Below are 19,008 nucleotides of genomic sequence, written 5' to 3' on the forward strand. Positions count from 1 at the left end.
GAAATAGAGAGATGCCGCATGGCAGTCATGGGCTTCTGTTACCAATTCTACTAAGTACTGGGTATAAAAGTACCCGTTCCCGCTAGTGTCTATATATATTTTTCTATTCTTTGGAATTTAGCCTGATTTGGGGCCTTGCCCGATCAGAGCCATTGGCATTAAATGCTAAAAGAATCTTTAAAAGTTGCATTGGCGTATAAAATCAAAAAGACTCAAACGTCTAGACGCCTTGAACATTAAAACTCAAAAAATTTTTTAAACAATGAACAAAATTAAAAGTAACCTAATAAAAAGTGTATATGATAAGTTAACTCTTTGATACATTAGTAGTAAGCCAATTTAATTATCAAAATAAAAAAGAGATCATAGTTTAAGTAACGCTTATTAAATAATCATTATATAAAAAACATTGTGAGTTGCAGTTACGGCCGCGACTCTATATTTTTATCCGATACTTGGTGAGTATGCCTCCCTTCCGCCAGAGGGCGCACACATTGCACGACGAGAGTGTGTGAGAGAGAGACAGTTGCGTAGCCACTGCAAATTGTTGTGTTTCTTCTGGCTATAAAAATAATCCGATCTGATTAAGATTCGGGAATCTGCTTGGAGTTTGGATACAACATTTCGTAGCTCTAGCTCTTATAGTCTCTGAGAACTAGGCGTCAAACAAGACGGATAGACAGACAGGGATAACTTGGCTATTGATGCTGATCAAGCGGAAACGCTTCCTTCTGGATGTCACACACCCATCTACTTCACCCACAAATCTAAAATATGCACCCCTATACTCATGTTGAGGATGGCAAGGCAAGGGCACATTGATGACACAGCATCCCAAGATAATCTACATTTAAATCGACAAATAATTCCAATATCTAGCACAAATCGCCACCAAACATACAATTTTAATTTGAATCGTCAGAAAAGACACATTTGTAATGCTATTTGCTGTTGAGATTAATTAAATTGCAATTGCATTTAACATCACGAGTTGCACATATTTTTGATGATTAATCGTTTAGCTGAAGGCATGTACAAAAAATGGCCAAACCGAATGCCAAATACTCTACCAGTAGAACATTTCTATACCAATTCTATGGCCATCTTCAGGCAATAGCAATAAAACTATTACTTATGCGGCAGATGATGATTTCCTGCCTAGCACTGCATCTTCCGCATGCAAGGTAATGAAAACTCTGACAGCGAATAATTCTGTCAATGGCTCATAACATGGGGGGATAGGCCAGAAAGGGGGTAGTGGAAATTGTGTAGATACCAAAACACAGCCGAAAATATTTAGTTTTTATTTGTGAATGCCTATTTATAAATACAGAAATCTATTCATATATAGATACAAACTGAGTCTAACATTTCCCAAATCGATTGAAATGGCAGATTTGTTTACCACACAGAAGATTCATAAATATCAGATATTGTTGCTTATTTTGATCTAATTGCATAGACTTTCCCATGGGCCATGTATATCGAACTAGATCGTTGCCGTACAATATAGCATGGCATATTTCAAGCTTTTTTTCACCCACATGATCATATACACATCTCATGGCGCGGAGGATGAGTGTATTTATCATCCGCATGAGTCAGAGCCACAGAAACAGTGACACGTCACAGCCCCCGAGATGTCGATGCTATATGGGCCAAGAGGTATACTAAATCCTCGATTTGTCAACTCTTCGTTTTGATGGCAATTGGCATTATGAGTGCAAATCCGTGGTATCGTTTTGTGAATCATCCGGAGGAGAAGGAGGTTGATTTGAAGTTGTCAACGCCCGAACGGAAAATTGACTTTTTTTTGGCGAAAAACAAAGAAAAGTGAGTGGAAGGGAGGATAGCTTTTTCAGGGAACTGAAATGCATTAGAGCCGCGCGCCGTTGTTTGTTTTGAATGCATTAAAAAGTGTATTTTTATCTGGCGTTGGGTTTGGAATTTTGCTGCACCACCCACCGAGTTGGAGACGCCCCAAACTGGCGCCCACTTGAGCCCGCTATCTGTTATGTGGCACTCTCCATAGAGAGCTGCAGAGCTCTCCTCTCAAGAGGCATGCAGAAAGTGGCTGCTGAGCACTTGTCAAATGGGCACACACGCACTTTGTAAAGCAGGAGAACACCTCGTACAAGCTGTAGTCGATCTATATATAACTGCATAGCAGGGCATACTCTCTATAGGTTCTCCTCTATAGGTGTGTGTGTGTGTGTGTGTGGTGTGCTGTATCTGTGTGATCATAACAATTTTGACCTAATTTTGTGCGCTGTGGCACACACGAAACATGAAAGAAATAGAAGACACGATGCGAACGCTGAGTGATTTCTGTCTTGCCACCAGGCCTCAAGAGGTGGGAAAATGTACGTACTCCTGTCCCAGTCCCAGTCCCCTGTGATACACCATCACTGACCTCAGTGCATCTGTAAAATGATGGGCAATGGGCCGTAAACCAGCTGGGAATTACAAGCTCAAATGCGATTGCATTGGCCGAAACGGCATCGAATTGGTAAGACAGGAAAGATAGAGAGAGAGAGAGAGCGAGAGCGAGAGCGAGAGAGACTTCCTTAAAGGAGATGGTTTTTCAGGCGATTTCCGGAAAGTTAATTGGAAAAAGGTATAGGATCCAGGCGGCTTTAGATCCCAGATAGAATCCCAGGGCATTTCAAGCTCAAATCAAATTGAATTTCGAGCAAATTTGAATCGGGAATTTTTGACAAAAGGTGTCGTTGGTCTGGCTTGTAGCTATTTCTGGCCGACTTATTTATCGCCGAATGGCTTGCTACATATTCGCCAGGTTATTTTTAAATAATTACACATTCCAAAATGTGGCAAACACACAGAATGTTATTCTGTGCTGTGCTGTGCTGTGGCATACACTTTCCACGATACACAGATACACTTCTGTGAGTGTTTGTGTGTGTGTGTGTGGCATCAAATAAATAAAGTTATGGCCAGGCAGTGCTAAGTATCGTACGTGTATCTAGAAGATACCAAGCACGAACTGGCCGGACAGGACAGCCACCTTATATATAAGCAATGGTTGGCCCATCCTCGGCTATACATACATATACATATGTACATATGTATGTATGTGTGTATGTATGTGTTAGCCTCAGGTGAAATGTGTGTGGAATATGAACATGATTATGAGCAACCGAAACGCCAAGAGAGAAAAAACCCACTGAAATAACGTAAAATTCAGTTGCTAAAAATAAGCGAAAAATCATTTTTAAGTATAGCCATGCCTCTGTGTGTGTGGAGCACAGGTGGAGGAGATCGTTCACAACACGAACCATACCGATCCAAAAACCGAACTAAAAAGAAAATTTCTCACTCAAAAAAAGCTTTGGTTCCTTTGGAAAATTGAGCTAAAAACTCACACAAAATTCGCTCAAAATGTAACAAAATTGTTATCTCAATATCTCTCCCAAATGCGGTTCCTATACTATACGTACACTATAGTGACTATGTGCATTTGGAATATCATACCTGCTGCCAAAATGATGTATGTATCATCTGCATGACCGTTGATATAACAATTGTTAGATGACAGAGCATTGTCTGTGGTGGAGCAGACACTGACTGTCGGCATTGCCAAGGATTCACTCAAGATTCTGAAATTTTGTCTATTTTTTTTGTGCATTTTTGTCGCTCTCTAGGCTTCTTTTTTTCGTGTAGCCCACAGAATAACACGTTTCGATGCCAAAAGTCAAGTATTTTTAGCCCATATTGCATGTAATTCTAATTGGCTCTTAGCGAAAGATGATTTTCTGAACACATTTCATAAAAATTATGAAAACTTTTACGATTTCCATGTCAGTTGGGTTCGATAAGATGTTGTAATACAATTTGGGGCTATTCTATGGTATAAATATTGGTATTATATGGACAGATTTGGTTGCGGTTAGGCTTGTTTTAGGTATCTTGAAGTTTCGGGCATGATTTTTTCATAAGAACTTGAAATATATAAACTAAATAAAAGAAAAAAAATATGTACAAAAAAATCCCAAAACAGACAAACAGTAGATTTGTTCGCTTTTGAGTATAGATATTGTATGGACTGACTGTTCTTACAAACAAATTTTAAATAAGTGAGAATAAGGATATATTTAATAAAGAAACCTTTGCTGAAGTGAAAGAAGATGCAGAATGAGAATGAGAACTTATATATATGTAGGCATATATATATATCAGACATATAGTATCATGTAAATATAGGAACACGTATAGATTCGATAGATTATTATTAAAATTATTATTATTTTTAAGAGATATTCTTCAATCCCAAAGTAAAAATGATCATTTTTAAGAGCTTAAATAGAAGAAAAGCCAGTTTCATAGACTTAGAAAATGTAATTATGAAAATACAGATACAGAATACTAAAGATATTTATATATTTTCCAACTTTTAGCTACGAAAGTCTAAAATTATTAAAAAATATTCTTTAATCAAACCGCCACAACGATCTAATTTGGGCTTCTCGAATACCTATTTCTGAACAAGTTCCCCAAAGCTTAACAGCCAACATTTGGGCAACCTGGTTATCCAGGGACTACTGGCTGGAATATCGAAACCCAATAGCAAAAAGAAAATATATTAAAAATCAAAGTAAATAGTGAGAAATGGGGGCCCATGAACCAACAAATTATGCCAATGGAACATAAACTATGAACTTTATGATCGGTAGAAGATGCCAAAAATTTCAACATTACTTATATGTGTTTTTTATGTACGTGCGTTAGAAGCGATAGAAATTTATGTGTAGATACATTTTGGCCAGACGCTAGATACACAAAATGAAACGCCTGGCAGGCAAGAGGCACAGACACAGAAATGACATAGGCTAATTACAGGTAAGCAAAAGAAAAGCAAAAACATATGCTTTGAGTTTATTTTCGTTGGGGGTAAACTCTCGGCGGAAAGCTAGCGTGAAAATGCGTTCACACAAGCAGCCGAAACAAAAATCAAAGAATTTTCCACACAAGCGAGCAATTAACACAGCAACACGCCGCATGAAAACTCACTCACTCAAAAAACATGGGCTAGGACTCAAATGAGAGAGAGAGAGAGAGGGGGGGGGCAGGCAGCAGAAGCACACCCGTATTCTATCTCAGAAAGCACACTCGAACCGGCCCGAAGGAAAGCCGACTGCAGCCGAACGGTGAAAGCATCCGAGAATCGTTGATATAGACCAAAAAGACTTGGGACCAGAGACCAAATCAACGAAATACTCTTTATTCGAACGACAACGGGATCTCTTGTTCAGTAGATCACCAGCCTTACTCCGACGTTTATTACGAATTTTTTCGGTGACTCGGTGACAACTACAAAACTGCGTGCGGTGCTGTAGAGATTTTCGCTTGGAAAATACATATATTTATATATTAAAAATCGCGATCAAACGCGTAACGATTGAATTAATTTAGAGAACCAGGATATCTGAAAATCTGACATAGCAGAATGTCGTCATCGCAGGCTGTACGCTCTTCGAAATACTCCTACCGGGCCACATCGACCGGACCCGGTGGTGCCGATGTCAACATCGAATACATCCAGGACTTGAGCTCGCTCTCCCGCTTGGAGGTAAGAGACCAACGTCAACGGACAGTCCGGTTCAGGCCACCCATCTCTAACCCCCAAAAATCGAAGGAATCTCAACGAGAAAATTGAAAAAAAAAAACCAAAAAATAATCAAAATGCGTGTGCGCCAAATTTTTTTTTATTTTTTTTAAACCCACGAGAATTTTTTTTTGCTCTCTCTCTCGAGATTATCGGTGTCTGTGTAGAACAGAAAAGAGAATCAAGAAATAAGAAAAAACAAACTAAGAAAACCCGAAGAAAATTCATCTACACTCTATATCAAATACACAGTAGTATTATACCGTAGACATCAGTATATATACATATATTTTTTTTTATCTCTATGTGTGTGTTCGATTCTCGCCGCGTTTTTGTGTGTGGAAATATAGAAAATCTGTATATAGAAAAATTCTAGATGTCTATATGTATCCCATATATACACACGTGTATATACATACTCGAACATACATATATGCATTGCTAAAAATTATGTAATGACCACCTCCGAGAGATATATAGAAAAACATCGAAGAAAATGTCAGTGTGTTTAAGTGTTAAAAAACAAAAAAAATAATACATAGTTTCGAAAACCGATAATTGCAATTAAAGATCACTGATCTGAATATTTATTCACAATTTTTTTGCAGGACAAGATCCGTTTGCTCCAAGATGATCTTGAAGTTGAACGTGAATTGCGTCAAAGGGTGAGTAATGATTTTTTCTATAAACATACCTACATATGTACATATTAGAACTATTTTTGGTGTTTTTTTATGGGGGAAGTTTTGAGTCATAGTTTGTTCTGGAAAGTATTTTGTAGAATTTAAAGACTTTTTTAGGGAAATATTAATTGGCACATTTTTCAACTATTTCTAATTTTCTTTTGGGGGAGCTTTTAAGTCATGGATTGTTCTGGAAAAAGAATTTAGTTTATAGTTTGTTTTCAAGCAAATTTTTTTTGTAGGCAATTCTCATTATAAATATATGAATCTTTATTTGGGAGAGCTTTTTATTCGTATTTAGTTCTGGATAAAGTGTTTTTCTGAATAAAGATATAGCGGAATCTTTTATTGGTACTTTAGCTAGCACCATGGTCCTAGACCAAACATTTTTTGTATAAAGATCTTCTGTGAGAAAAAAAGCGACAGGGGATCCTTCTTTACTTCAGATAAATACGAACCTCTATTGAAATTTTAGCAGATTAAAAATGAAAAATTATGGCATATCCCTAGAATCTGCTTTCTGAAGCTATACTTCAAATTAAAAATGCGGAAAAAGAGAGTTTAAGAGCCTTACACCTGATATAAGGCGACTTTTTACCAGGGCACACAAAATGTTCACCTGCTTAATGGGTGGAAAAAAAAAACATTCTTCGAATCGCAATCGAAATGAAAGCGCCAGGCCAAGACAATTTTTCCCTTTTGGTCGCTTCTCGCGCAAATGTCACCCTAAAAACAGCAAAAATATGTGGAAAAAGCCAAAAACAAAAATAAAATCAAAATAGACAAATACAAAAAGATAAAAAGTAAAAGATGCTAGCAAAAGCGGATAGAAAACGCAGCAAACAAACGCAGAAAAGCAACAAATTGTTGCATTTAGAGAGGAATCTAAGAATACCCAATCTAAGAAACTGCAACCCCAACGAGAGGAGAGTTCTTTGCCGAGCAAGAAAGTAAATGATAATGATGTGCATTGAACTTCAATAGCTTTTGGGGCGGAGCATTGATAAATGATTTTGTATTTGCATTTCCATTTGTCTTTGTCTTTGTCTTTGTGTTTGCAAAGACAAAGTATCAGCAGAGAAGAAGACGAAAGAAAAACTAGGGAAATTCGCATGCGGAAAAGTGCACTTCATTCAGCTGCGCAGCCGACCGGCCCGGCCTGGCCTGGCCTCAGACTCTTTTCAGTTTTCAGTTTTCGGGTTTTCCGTTCCTGTTTGGCATTACAAATTTAGAAAATGCGGCCTGGTCTGGGCTGCACATCCACAAAAAGAGAGCTAGAGCTACTGCTGCCTCGCCTCGCCTCGCAGGCGAATGGGTTGGAAAGGAATTTGCTTCATATTTTGTTGGAAATATTATTTTAATTACTTTTGCTTTATGGATTAGAGAGAAGGCCCGCATACAGTGGCGTCCTCCACCCGCACCTCATCCGTATATCGAGTATCTCTAGACATTCACAAACATAGCGCACACACTCACACTCACTCGAACTCATAATATGGAACAAAATGGCTAAAATTAGCGCACGACATTCAATACAGAGAAGCGAATGATTAACTTGAAGACCTGACAAGAACAACAACAACAAAAATATGAACAGAAAAGCCGAAAACTTGTAGATCGCAGAGAGGAATAGAAATAAAGAAAGAAAGGAAAATAAAGTGGTCGAAAAGCCATCATCATCATCGGCCGTATCATAGAGAGAGGAATTTCGCTCGCAACTCAGAGATCTTCCCGTCTGTGTATTTGTATCTGTAGCTGTGTATCTGTATCTCTGTGTGTTGTGTGCTTGTGGGAAAATTAAATAATTTTCTTGCACATTAAAAGTTTTCACACCGCCTGGCATATTTTCGTTCTACGATCCGTGATTCGTATCTGTAGATATATGTACATATGCACATGGGTGGCTAGCAAGCAAAAATGTACAAAAACATGTACATATGTACATATCCACAAGATACATATGGCGCAAATGGATTTACGGCTCTCGTACTTACGTGGCCTTTGTGGCAGAGCAGCAACTATGTTCTGTATAGGTATTATCATAAACAGATTGTTCAAAAACAGAGAGATTAAGGCCCTCTTGGGGGTGTTTGAAGATTGCCTAATGTTTGCATCTATGCCAAATACATCCCGCATTCTCAGATGGACATCTCAGACTCTTTTTGATCGATTTCTGGACTCTCATGCCACCCATCTGACAGCTCCAAATACCAGAGGCCTCCTCATAAAATACCATTTAATTACGATTCGCAAGAACTGCTGAAAATGAGGTCAACCAAAAGGCGAAATGCAAATATTTCGATAGAGATAGAAAAATGTTTCTGTTCAACCGAAAAACTCTTCGAATGCCTTTTTGGAAACGCAAAGGCACCGCCTCCGCCCACAATAGATATAGAGAAGCGCATCGGAGATGCATACACCTCTATGGGGAGGAACGATTTCTTGGCACGATGCCATTGTTATTTTAGGTGTTGCATGCGCATAATTATTTTTGACTGATTAATGTGATTTATAATTTTTATTATGGCCTGTTGGAAATTGCCATAGAGCATGCTCTATGCGAATATCTATCTATAAATAGGAGCTTCTTTTTCTAAATTATGAAATATAACCAAGAGGTAAATTGCAAGTAAAAACTAATGAAAAGTTTCCTTTCTCCTTTTTCCGTTTCTTGTTGAACAGATCGAGCGCGAGAAAGCCGATCTCAGCGTTCAGGTCATACAGATGTCCGAGCGTCTCGAGGAGGCCGAAGGTGGTGCTGAACATCAAGTAAGTTCTATCAATATATTCGTTATATCCATAAGATTGATTCGATCTATTTGTCGCAAACAGTTTGAGGCCAATCGCAAGCGCGATGCTGAGCTCTTGAAGCTCCGTAAGCTGCTTGAGGATGTTCATCTTGAATCCGAGGAGACCACCATTCTCTTGAAGAAGAAGCACAACGAAATTATTACGGATTTCCAGGAACAGGTTGAAATCCTAACGAAAAACAAGGCTAGGTGGGCACATCATCACATACAATCACAGATCCTAAACATGACCTAGAAAATGAAGCCAAAAAAAACAACATAAACATCGCCAACCCCAACCCCAACCCCAAACCCAACATCATGATCATCTTGGCCATTTCCATATTTTTTTTTGTTTTCATATGAATGATGTTGATCAAGTGGCGTCAGCTGGCATTTCTCGGACATTTCAATGTCTCTCCCGATCTCGTGCAGTAACACAACAATACAACACGGCTTTGCTAACCTTGCGCTGCCCCGCTGCCCTGCTGACCCAAAAAAGAACCACACCACCCCTCGAAGAGCGAGCCCCAGATCATAAACAATTCATCAAAATGCCATGACACGCGAAATGGGGGGCAGCATAAAGCAAACAAATAGGCAAAGAAGAGTTGCATGGCTTGCAAGTTCTATTGACACAAATTGTGGGCCGAAACGAAAGAACAAATTCATAAATACATACATATGTACATATGTATAGACATTCAGACATACATCCATATACTATATGGGCAGAGATTCGAGCAACTTTCGGTTGTTGCTGGCCGGCTCTCATATTTCCAAATCGAAGCGATTTCCAAAAATAAACCTGCTGAGACATTTCGAAATCATTTGCAATTCAAGGCTAGCGAAAGGTAGATATGATAGATCTGATTAAGGGGTGGATACTCACATTGATCAGTAATCAATCAGTAATCAGTTTATAATAGAATAAACCCTTAGGTTTACCCAGTTACCCACCGATCGATCCGTTAGCAGCGCACCTCAAGAGATCGATACCCAAAGGTGCGCCCCCGAGTTTGCGCACTTACTTTCGTTGAATGGCTAGGTTGAGTGCTTTCGTTGTTGAAAGCTCTTTTTCTGTTGGTGAAACTTTCGCAACCATATGTTGTCCACACCAATACAGCATTATACACCAACAGTGGGGCTAATATTTTTATTTAGTTTTTGTGTATTTTTTGTTGAGGAATTTATTTATAGAAATTTTGAAATTTTCATCTAAATTCTTGAGCAGAGAGGTCTCTTTGTTCCTCTCTTTCTCTCTCTCTCTCTCTCTCTCTGTCTCTCGTTTGCACCAACGCCCCAACCCAAATATGTCTTTGATTGAATCATACTACAATATAGAGGGAACAAATGTGTGTTGATTGTTTCTTGTTGTTGTCTCTTTCCGTCCAATTGAGTATTATGGAAATTCGATACGTTTTCTGGCTTTTCAGCTTGTGGGTGGGCATACGCCAGCTACAACGGCCCCATGGCAAGTGGGAAAAGTGGGAAAATGTATTTGAATTATACGCAGTACTATGTAGAAAATAAATGTGTAATTATTTTTTGCCAACCGATTTTCATAGCTTGCTTCCAGGGAGACAGACACAAACATGATCTTAACCCTTTGCCCGGGCGAAGCTTTCGCATATCGATCTGTATCGTTGAGCCTTCGGACAGAGAGAAATGCTGCATCTGATCCGGGGGGAATCCCAATCAAACGATAACGATATGCGAAAGCTTGTCGTATGCTGAGCTTTCTCCATCCAAGCTTCCACCTGCGCCGCTAAATCACAGCTTGGCCGAATTCTAAGTATCCATGAAGCAGTCCAGAGATAGTCAGAGACCAATCACTAAACTGGAGATCTGTTTGCTTGCAGAGCCGAGAAGGACAAGTCGAAATTCCAGGCCGAAGTCTACGAGCTGCTCTCCCAAATCGAGGTCTACAACAAGGAGAAGATCGTGTCGGAGAAGCACATCTCCAAGCTGGAGATCTCCATCACGGAGCTGAATGTGAAGATCGAGGAGCTGAACCGCACTGTGATCGACATCACATCGCATAAATCTCGCCTCTCGCAGGAGAACATTGAGCTGATCAAGGACGTCCAAGATCTCAAAGTGCAGCTCGACACTGTCTCGTTTTCCAAGAGCCAGGTCATCTCCCAGCTGGAGGATGCTCGCCGTCGCTTGGAAGACGAGGACCGTCGTCGCTCCATGCTCGAATCGTCTCTGCATCAGGTTGAGATCGAATTGGACTCGATTCGCAATCAACTCGAGGAAGAGTCTGAGGCGCGCATTGACTTGGAACGTCAGTTGGTCAAGGCCAATGCCGATGCCACTTCGTGGCAGAACAAGTGGACTGCCGAAGTGGCAGCTCGTGCCGAGGAGGTCGAAGAGATTCGTCGCAAGTACCAGGTGCGCATCACCGAACTGGAGGAGCACATCGAGTCCCTCATCGTCAAGGTCAACAACTTGGAGAAGACCAAGACCCGTCTGGCCAGTGAGGTGGAGGTCCTCATCATCGATCTGGAGAAGTCCAACAACAGCTGCCGGGAGCTCACCAAGGCCGTCAACACCCTGGAGAAGCACAACGTGGAGCTGAAGAGCCGCCTTGATGAGACCATCATCCTGTACGAGAACAGCCAGCGCGATCTGAAGAACAAGCAGATCGATCTGGTCCGCACCGTGCACGAGCTGGACAAGGTCAAGGACAACAACAACCAGTTGGCCCGCGAGAACAAGAAGTTGGGAGGTGGGTCCACACATATCTAATCCTCTTGATCGATTGCTTATTCATTTTTTGTTTGCTGTGATCTTCCAGATGATTTGCATGACGCCAAGGGCGCCATCAACGAACTGAACCGTCGTCTCCACGAATTGGAACTGGAGCTGCGTCGCCTGGAGAACGAGCGCGATGAGCTGACCGCTGCCTACAAGGAAGCCGAGGCTGTAAGTGGCCACAAAAACATAACAGATCCGAATGATGACTGATCCCCGTATTCTCTCTAAATACATCTATAGGGCCGCAAGGCTGAGGAGCAGCGTGGCCAGCGTTTGGCCGCCGACTTCAACCAGTACCGTCACGATGCCGAGCGTCGTCTGGCCGAGAAGGATGAGGAGGTTGAGGCTATTCGGTAAGTAATTGTCTGATCATCCTCGATCCCCTTGGAAGTGCCCAGCCCCCTGAAATGTGCACTCCTCTGTCTGACAGCGACTGTCGATTGACGAAGGTCAATCACTTATTGGCAGTTTCCCCTGCCAAAGCGGAAGCCCACAGTCCCCCAAGGCCCCCGATACGAGTGGGGGGAAAACCAATCGATTGTTTTGCAATCGCTGCCAATTGCCAACAACAGAACTGATATCAAATTGACCCATTTAGCAAATCAGTTCGATTTCTATAGTCGCGCACAAAGCAACGGCATTAAATAGGCATTAGGCAACCGCGGAGCAAGGCAAGATCCGATCCTGCCACACCCAAGCGGCACACACAGGCTCAGTACAAAGAAGTGGGTTTTTGGTTCTCCGATTATAAATTATAGAAAGGTTTTATCTATGAAATCCTCCCACCCAACAGAAAATTGCGCAGTTGCTGCCACGAGTGTTACACAATCGTTTTTTTTTTGTTAAATCGAAAGATCTCTGATTGAGAAGATCTTTGGAAGTTTGAAGAGTGGTTCTCGAGCAACAGGTAGGTTGAAATATGAATTGGTTCGACAAGTGGCTTGGCTGTGATTGAAGAAATTTTAATAAGAGCGATATGGCAGATGGCTTGAGAGCTCTAGAGGCGGTTTATCTCAAAAGTGTCTTTCAAGATTACTTTAAGACCAATCTACTGAAGATCTGCAGAAAGAACTGAAACAATGGACAGATTTTGTGTGTGTTCCAAAGTGCGAGACTTCAATTATGAATGTACCCATAATGATCTCTTTTGTAACCCATTTAAAATGAGAATTGTCTACACTATCTTTACGAAAACAGTGCGATAATATTGCCTAAAGATATCTATTATTTCTAAGACAGAGAGATATTCATTGAAGAAACCTTTAAGTGACATGAGAGTCATCAACTGAAAATCTTTACTGTAGAGAAAATAGCCAAACTTCTAGAGTCCGAATAGAGATGTTTAAGCCAATAATTGGTCCGCTTTTCACCATTTAAAATGGCAATTTTCTTCACTATTCTTGCGAAATCAGTGCGATATTGCATAAAGATTTATATTATTTCTAAGATGCTATTATGACATTGCCTATGAGAGCTCCCTGCCAAAATGAATCAATCATAGCCAAGGAGCACCCAACCACACATTGACTGCCAACAAGCGATGATCATGATGATGACGATAATGATGTTATACGTGTTGTCGTCATTATGCTCTCATACCTTTGGTCGATGCCAACAGCTGAACACCCGAAATGCAATCTTTTTATAGATTTCGACAAATTTGAAAATTTATTTGCAAAGCGACACAGAAACTGCTGCCAAAACGAAGAGCGAGCGACACCAAGAAGACAAACGACCACAAAGCGACAGAGATCGACAGAGCAGCCGAGCAACATTTTGTAGCTTTAATAAGAGTACTCTTAAGCACACACCGCATTCTCTCCCTCTCATAGATACCCTCTCACATACCCCCCTTTATCCCGTACCCCTTTGAAATTATGTCGCTCGCTTTGAAGCAGCGCCCCTCGCGGCTCAGGCATACGACCACCTACGAGGACAACTATGGGTACTCGATGAACTTCTACCAGCCAATGCTGGACTATCTGGATGCAAAGGCAAAGGGACTGAAGGTGGTGCAGCCCCACCTGCCGTGGGTGAGCGAGCACGGGCTGCAGCAGTACCGGGCCTCGAATACGGTACGAAAGTACACGGCCGATGAGATCGTACGCCTGTCGCGCACCTGCGCGGCCCGTGCCGACGAGATTTTGGCCAGCTTTCGGGCCAAGAAACGGACGCCGTTCAGTTTGCAGAAGCTTGTCGACGCGTCGCGTGTGACCAAGCACATTGAACCGGACACAGTTGTTGAGAGATCGCGCCAGCGCCGTCGTCAGCGCCAGGAAGAGCTCGAGGACCTGATCAAACGCGATACATTAAAGATATTGCAGCGCATTCGTAAGATCGAGATAGATAACGAAGTCGATCAAATGTCTGACGATTTTAAGCGATCGATACGCGGCAAGTCCGCCAGCGCCATTGCCCAGGCGCTGCTCTCCGAATCGGAGCGGAACATCAAGACGGCCAAAAAGGAGGAGGAGGACTACATGTCCCAAACGTTGGTCCGTTCGAGTCGCGCCATTTCGCGCGGTCGGTCCACCTCCCCCATCGATGGTCAGCTAAGGGCCCATGCTCTCCACATCGAGCTGATGGACGATCGCCTGGTCGACAAGCTCGACCATCGTGTTTCGTCCTCGCTCCACAATGTGAAGCGCCAGCTCTCGACGCTCAATCAGCGGACCGTCGAGTTCTACGCGGATAGCAGGTGCGGTATAGAGGATAAGTGTTGGATCTGTCGCAAGGTCGCCCGCACACATCCCAAGCTCAAGGACTATAGCTATATATATTGGAAGCACTAACCAAATACACTTTGGTCCATAGTCTTCCATGAAAAGATAGGGTTTTCCCGTTTCCCTTCCACCCCCAAACCCATCATCATTCCCCCAGACACACATGAAACGATTCTTTTCTGTCGTTTTCAATTAAATTCTAGACCCCAGACAATTTGAATAAATGCGAACATTTTTGAATTGTACCTCAATTTTCGTGCTCATCGCTAAGAAGATTGCATCCTCCTCCTCCTACATCTCCCATCCGACATCTCTCTATTTGTCTGGTCTGCACAATTTATTTTCGTTTCTTAATTTTTCTCGCCCCTCGATCGCCCATTCTTTCCCTTCATTCCAATGTACGTTTTTCACCATTTGCATCGCATTGTGTCTGTTGTTAAATCTTGTGTGAATTATTTCTGTAAAATAATGCACAACATTTTTCCCCCATGGCTAATTACAGGGAAATGCCAAGATTTTTCTGAATTTATGAATAGTACTATGATCTATAGGAAGTGAAAGGGATATAGGATGGGGTACAGATCTGATCTGATAGATTATCCTCGAAATTGGAAATCGAGCATGTCGAAATATGAAATATAGGACTTTTCTGCGTATAAGGAATAGTTTTAGAGAATTTATTTGATCAAAATAGGTATTTTTAAGGAATTTTACAAGATAGCGTCTGTAGTATGATCCTACGCTTATTTCTGTAAACAGATGGACTAAATATTTGATCAGATGGTCGTATTTTAAGCCACTCTTAATTTGGTTTATAGATCTACAGTCTTAAGCTATAATCATAAACCTATACTCGTACTATCAAAAGAAATATAAACTATCAGAAAATGTAATATATATATTTTTGTACAGCAAAATAGTTCCTACATTATTTTTAGAGAAGAAAATAACATTTAGTGACCATATTGATTCAAATATCAATATTGAAATGATAATCTTCTTGTTCTCAATCACATTCAATATTTTCCCCTATACAATTTCAATGAAAGTGCCCTGTGATTTGACCTCAAACCCCTTAGAAATCATGAAATTTTCACACCGATCGCAATGATCATGTTTCGCACCCACAACGTCAGGTATTTCAGATGCCAGATTCTTCGTCTTGTCTACGCGTAAATGGCGGCCCGAAAAACTATTGTTTTGTGGTCTGTCCTTCAAATATTCGACAAAATATAAAGAAAGATTTATTTAATTTTGAAACCAAGGAAAACTCTGGCGCATGACAGCAACAGCAAAACAGCAAAATGCGAAAAAATAAAATCAAGCGGGAAAATAAATATTTGCGTAGACAAATAAACATTGAAAACAATGGCACGGGGAAAGATTGAAAATCTAAATGCAAAATACTCAACACACACAGACTAAATACCTTGGCAAGGCGACAGCAATGGGCACACAGAAGATTAAGATTAAGTAACCAGAAGACCGGGGGCCCACAACAGACTAGGACCATGGGAGAGGCCCATTGCCAGAGCAATGAAAAGATGATCCGAGTGATGGATCTCTGACAGATGAGAGTCCAACTGTGGGCGGATCGTCACAGAGAGACAGAGATTCTTTAGAAGTTGAACTAGAGCACGAAGTGAAAGTGGAAAATGTGCGGTTCGATCTCGATCTCTGACAAATGAGAGTAGAATAGTGGGCGGAGCACGACAAAGAGACACAGATTTTTAAGAACTAGAAGTGGAAGTGGAATTGGAATTTTTAGTTTATGTACATATTATAAAGAGCAGATCCATCAAAAATCTGTCTTTGAAAATGATTTTCCAAAAAGAAAATCGAATTAACATCCTAAAGGATGTGGTTCTGGGCGATAATTCCAGTTTGATCAATGGAAGTCATATGAAACTTTAGTTTTGTAATATAAAAGGTTCCACCTTCAGTAATGAAAACTAATTCTAGTTCTGGTAATCTATTTACCTCATGATTCAATTTGGGATAACAGAAATACAAACATTACTCAAAATTTAGTTGGCAACGCATCTTGAAGACTTTACCTATCCCCTAAAAATAGACACATGATGCACTCATGTGTACCCCCGAAAAAAAGGAACTACTTAGCAAATAGTTTGGCATGTGAACGCGAGCTATTTGTGACAAGTTCGATGTCTTTATCAAGCGTAAAAATAATCGCCACTCTGCTAGAAGCTAGAAGCAAGAAGCAAGAAGAACAATGAAGCAATTTTGACAATGCCAAAAGCTGATCACCTGAGTGGTTTTCAGAGTGGCTTGCAGAAGTAGTGCTGAGTGTTGGGAAAATGTATTTTGTGGGTCAGAGCATTGGGGCCAAAAATAAAGCGAGCAAAGCGAAACATCGGAGGGAGCGTCATTGAGGTAAAGCACGAGGTAAAGCGCATTTTGGGGGGCACTTCCATATCGATTGATTTCCAAAAGATTCCAAACTGTGTGAAATGTTTCATTTGTCCTTTTGCGAATTCCTGTAGCAAGCAGACCTCGATCGAGATCGAGCAGCTCAGTGCCCGCGTTGTGGAGGCCGAGACCCGTCTGAAGACCGAGGTGATTCGCATCAAGAAGAAGCTGCAGATCCAGATCACTGAGCTGGAGATGTCCCTGGATGTGGCCAACAAGACCAACATTGATCTCCAGAAGGTGATCAAGAAGCAGTCGCTGCAGTTGACCGAGCTCCAGGCCCACTACGAGGATGTGCAGCGCCAGCTGCAGGCCACCCTCGACCAGTACGGCATTGCCCAGCGCCGTCTGGCCGGTCTCAGTGGCGAGCTTGAGGAGGCCCGCTCCCACCTGGACAGCGCCAATCGTGCCAAGCGCACCGTCGAGCTGCAGTACGAGGAGGCCAGCACTCGCATCAACGAGCTGAGCACTGCCAATGTCAACCTGGTCTCGATCAAGTCCAGGCTGGAGCAGGAGCTGACCGTGGTCGCCTCCGACTACGAGGAGGTGTCCAAGGAGCTGCGCATCAGCGACGAGCGCTACCAGAAGATCCAGGTCGAGCTGAAGCACGTTGTCGAGCAGGTGCATGAGGAGCAGGAGCGCATTGTCAAGCTCGAGACCATCAAGAAGTCTTTGGAAGTCGAAGTCAAGGTAAGCGTGTACTTTGGGACTATCCAACATTCCAACATTACTCATCGCTTATGTGGTTTTAATTCAATTAGAACTTGTCCATTCGTCTGGAAGAGGTTGAGCTGAATGCCGTTGCCGGCAGCAAGCGCATCATTAGCAAGCTGGAGGCTCGCATTCGCGATCTGGAGTTGGAGCTGGAAGAGGAGAAGCGTCGCCATGCCGAGACCATCAAGATCCTGCGCAAGAAGGAGCGCACCGTCAAGGAGGTGATCGTACAGTGCGAGGAGGACCAGAAGAACATCATCCTGCTGCAGGATGCACTCGACAAGACCACTGCCAAGATCAACATCTACAGGCGCCAGCTGTCCGAGCAGGAGGGCGTCTCCCAGCAGACCACCACCCGTGTGCGCCGTTTCCAGCGCGAACTGGAGGCCGCCGAGGATCGTGCCGATTGTGCCGAGTCCAACTTGAATCTGATCCGCGCCAAGCACCGCACATTCGTGACCACCTCCACCGTGCCCGGCTCTCAGGTGTACATCCAGGAGACAACAAGAACGATCACCGAATAGGATCACAGCCTAAACCAACACCAAAAAGCAGAGAGATCATTTTTTTTTAATTAACTCAAAACTCAATCAGAGAGGAAGATCAATGAGATTTCAGAGCAGAGAAGTTGCGTGAGAAAGTTTTTTATAATTTAAATTTTTTTTGCCATCTCCTCGCCGAGGAAGCGCACCAAGATCCCCAAGGCGGAATCGGCGGGGGGTCTCGTATAGGTTATACACTATAAATACATAACACTACACATCCTATCTATATAATAATAATACTATTTTGAAGTTCATGTAATTTAATTAAAATAATGAACCTGGAAAACCCAAAAACCAAATAAAAACAAAATCAACGAAAACTTGGCAGAGTTTTTGCGAACAGAATACCTAGAACTAGAGATAGAGATAGAGAGAGACAGAGAAGAGAGTTGTTGGCTTTCAATAAAATATCAATCAACATCAAGATCAAGATCAAGATCACCGATATGGCGATGAATAAATGTACTATGAAAATGTAGATGGAAATGGATATGGAAAACCATTTAGCAAGCAAGCAGCAATGCGCAACGATTTACCCAGAGTTACAACCGCTTCTACTATTTGTTTTTAGTTGACTTTATGTTTAGTAGGTAAATTTTCTGTGTGCTCGCAACACCCCACTTTCGATATTACAAAACCACAAACTGAGCAATTTTCACATTTTTTACTTTGTATCTTGCAATAAAACGAAATTTTATTCATAATAATAACAAATAATAAACTATACAAAAATGTATC

The 19,008-nt window shown here is 41.7% G+C and overlaps 1 protein-coding gene across 2 annotated transcripts; it reads left to right on the top strand.

Moving 5' to 3' along the window:
* Window positions 1–5,230: 5,230 nt before the first annotated feature.
* Window positions 5,231–18,971, top strand: LOC108153197 (paramyosin, long form). 2 transcript variants are annotated; one of them, XM_017283014.2, is made up of 9 exons: window positions 5,231–5,587; window positions 6,232–6,288; window positions 8,989–9,075; window positions 9,139–9,305; window positions 10,958–11,829; window positions 11,899–12,026; window positions 12,099–12,211; window positions 17,086–17,701; window positions 17,773–18,734. In XM_017283014.2, exons 1-9 carry the CDS (start codon window positions 5,465–5,467, stop codon window positions 18,247–18,249), a joined length of 2,640 nt encoding a protein of 879 aa, XP_017138503.1. In that variant the 5' UTR covers window positions 5,231–5,464; the 3' UTR covers window positions 18,250–18,734. The 2 variants fall into 2 exon arrangements, with proteins under 2 accessions (XP_017138503.1, XP_017138505.1); XM_017283016.2 differs by lacking the exons at window positions 5,231–5,587; window positions 6,232–6,288; window positions 8,989–9,075; ... (2 more) ...; window positions 11,899–12,026; window positions 12,099–12,211 and adding exons at window positions 12,485–12,583; window positions 12,652–12,765; window positions 13,507–14,556 and having other exon boundaries at window positions 17,773–18,971.
* The last annotated feature ends 37 nt before the right edge of the window (window positions 18,972–19,008 follow it).

The sequence above is a fragment of the Drosophila miranda genome, chromosome XR (assembly GCF_003369915.1).
Source record: "Drosophila miranda strain MSH22 chromosome XR, D.miranda_PacBio2.1, whole genome shotgun sequence".
NCBI lineage: Eukaryota > Metazoa > Arthropoda > Insecta > Diptera > Drosophilidae > Drosophila > Drosophila miranda.

Coding starts and splice junctions, on each gene's coding strand:
- LOC108153197 (XM_017283014.2), top strand. CDS start 5,465: ATGTCGTCATCGCAGGCTGTACGCTCTTCGAAATACTCCTACCGGGCC. Junction 5,588..6,231: donor GCTCGCTCTCCCGCTTGGAG/GTAAGAGACCAA, acceptor ATTTTTTTGCAG/GACAAGATCCGTTTGCTCCA. Junction 11,830..11,898: donor CGAGAACAAGAAGTTGGGAG/GTGGGTCCACAC, acceptor GTGATCTTCCAG/ATGATTTGCATGACGCCAAG.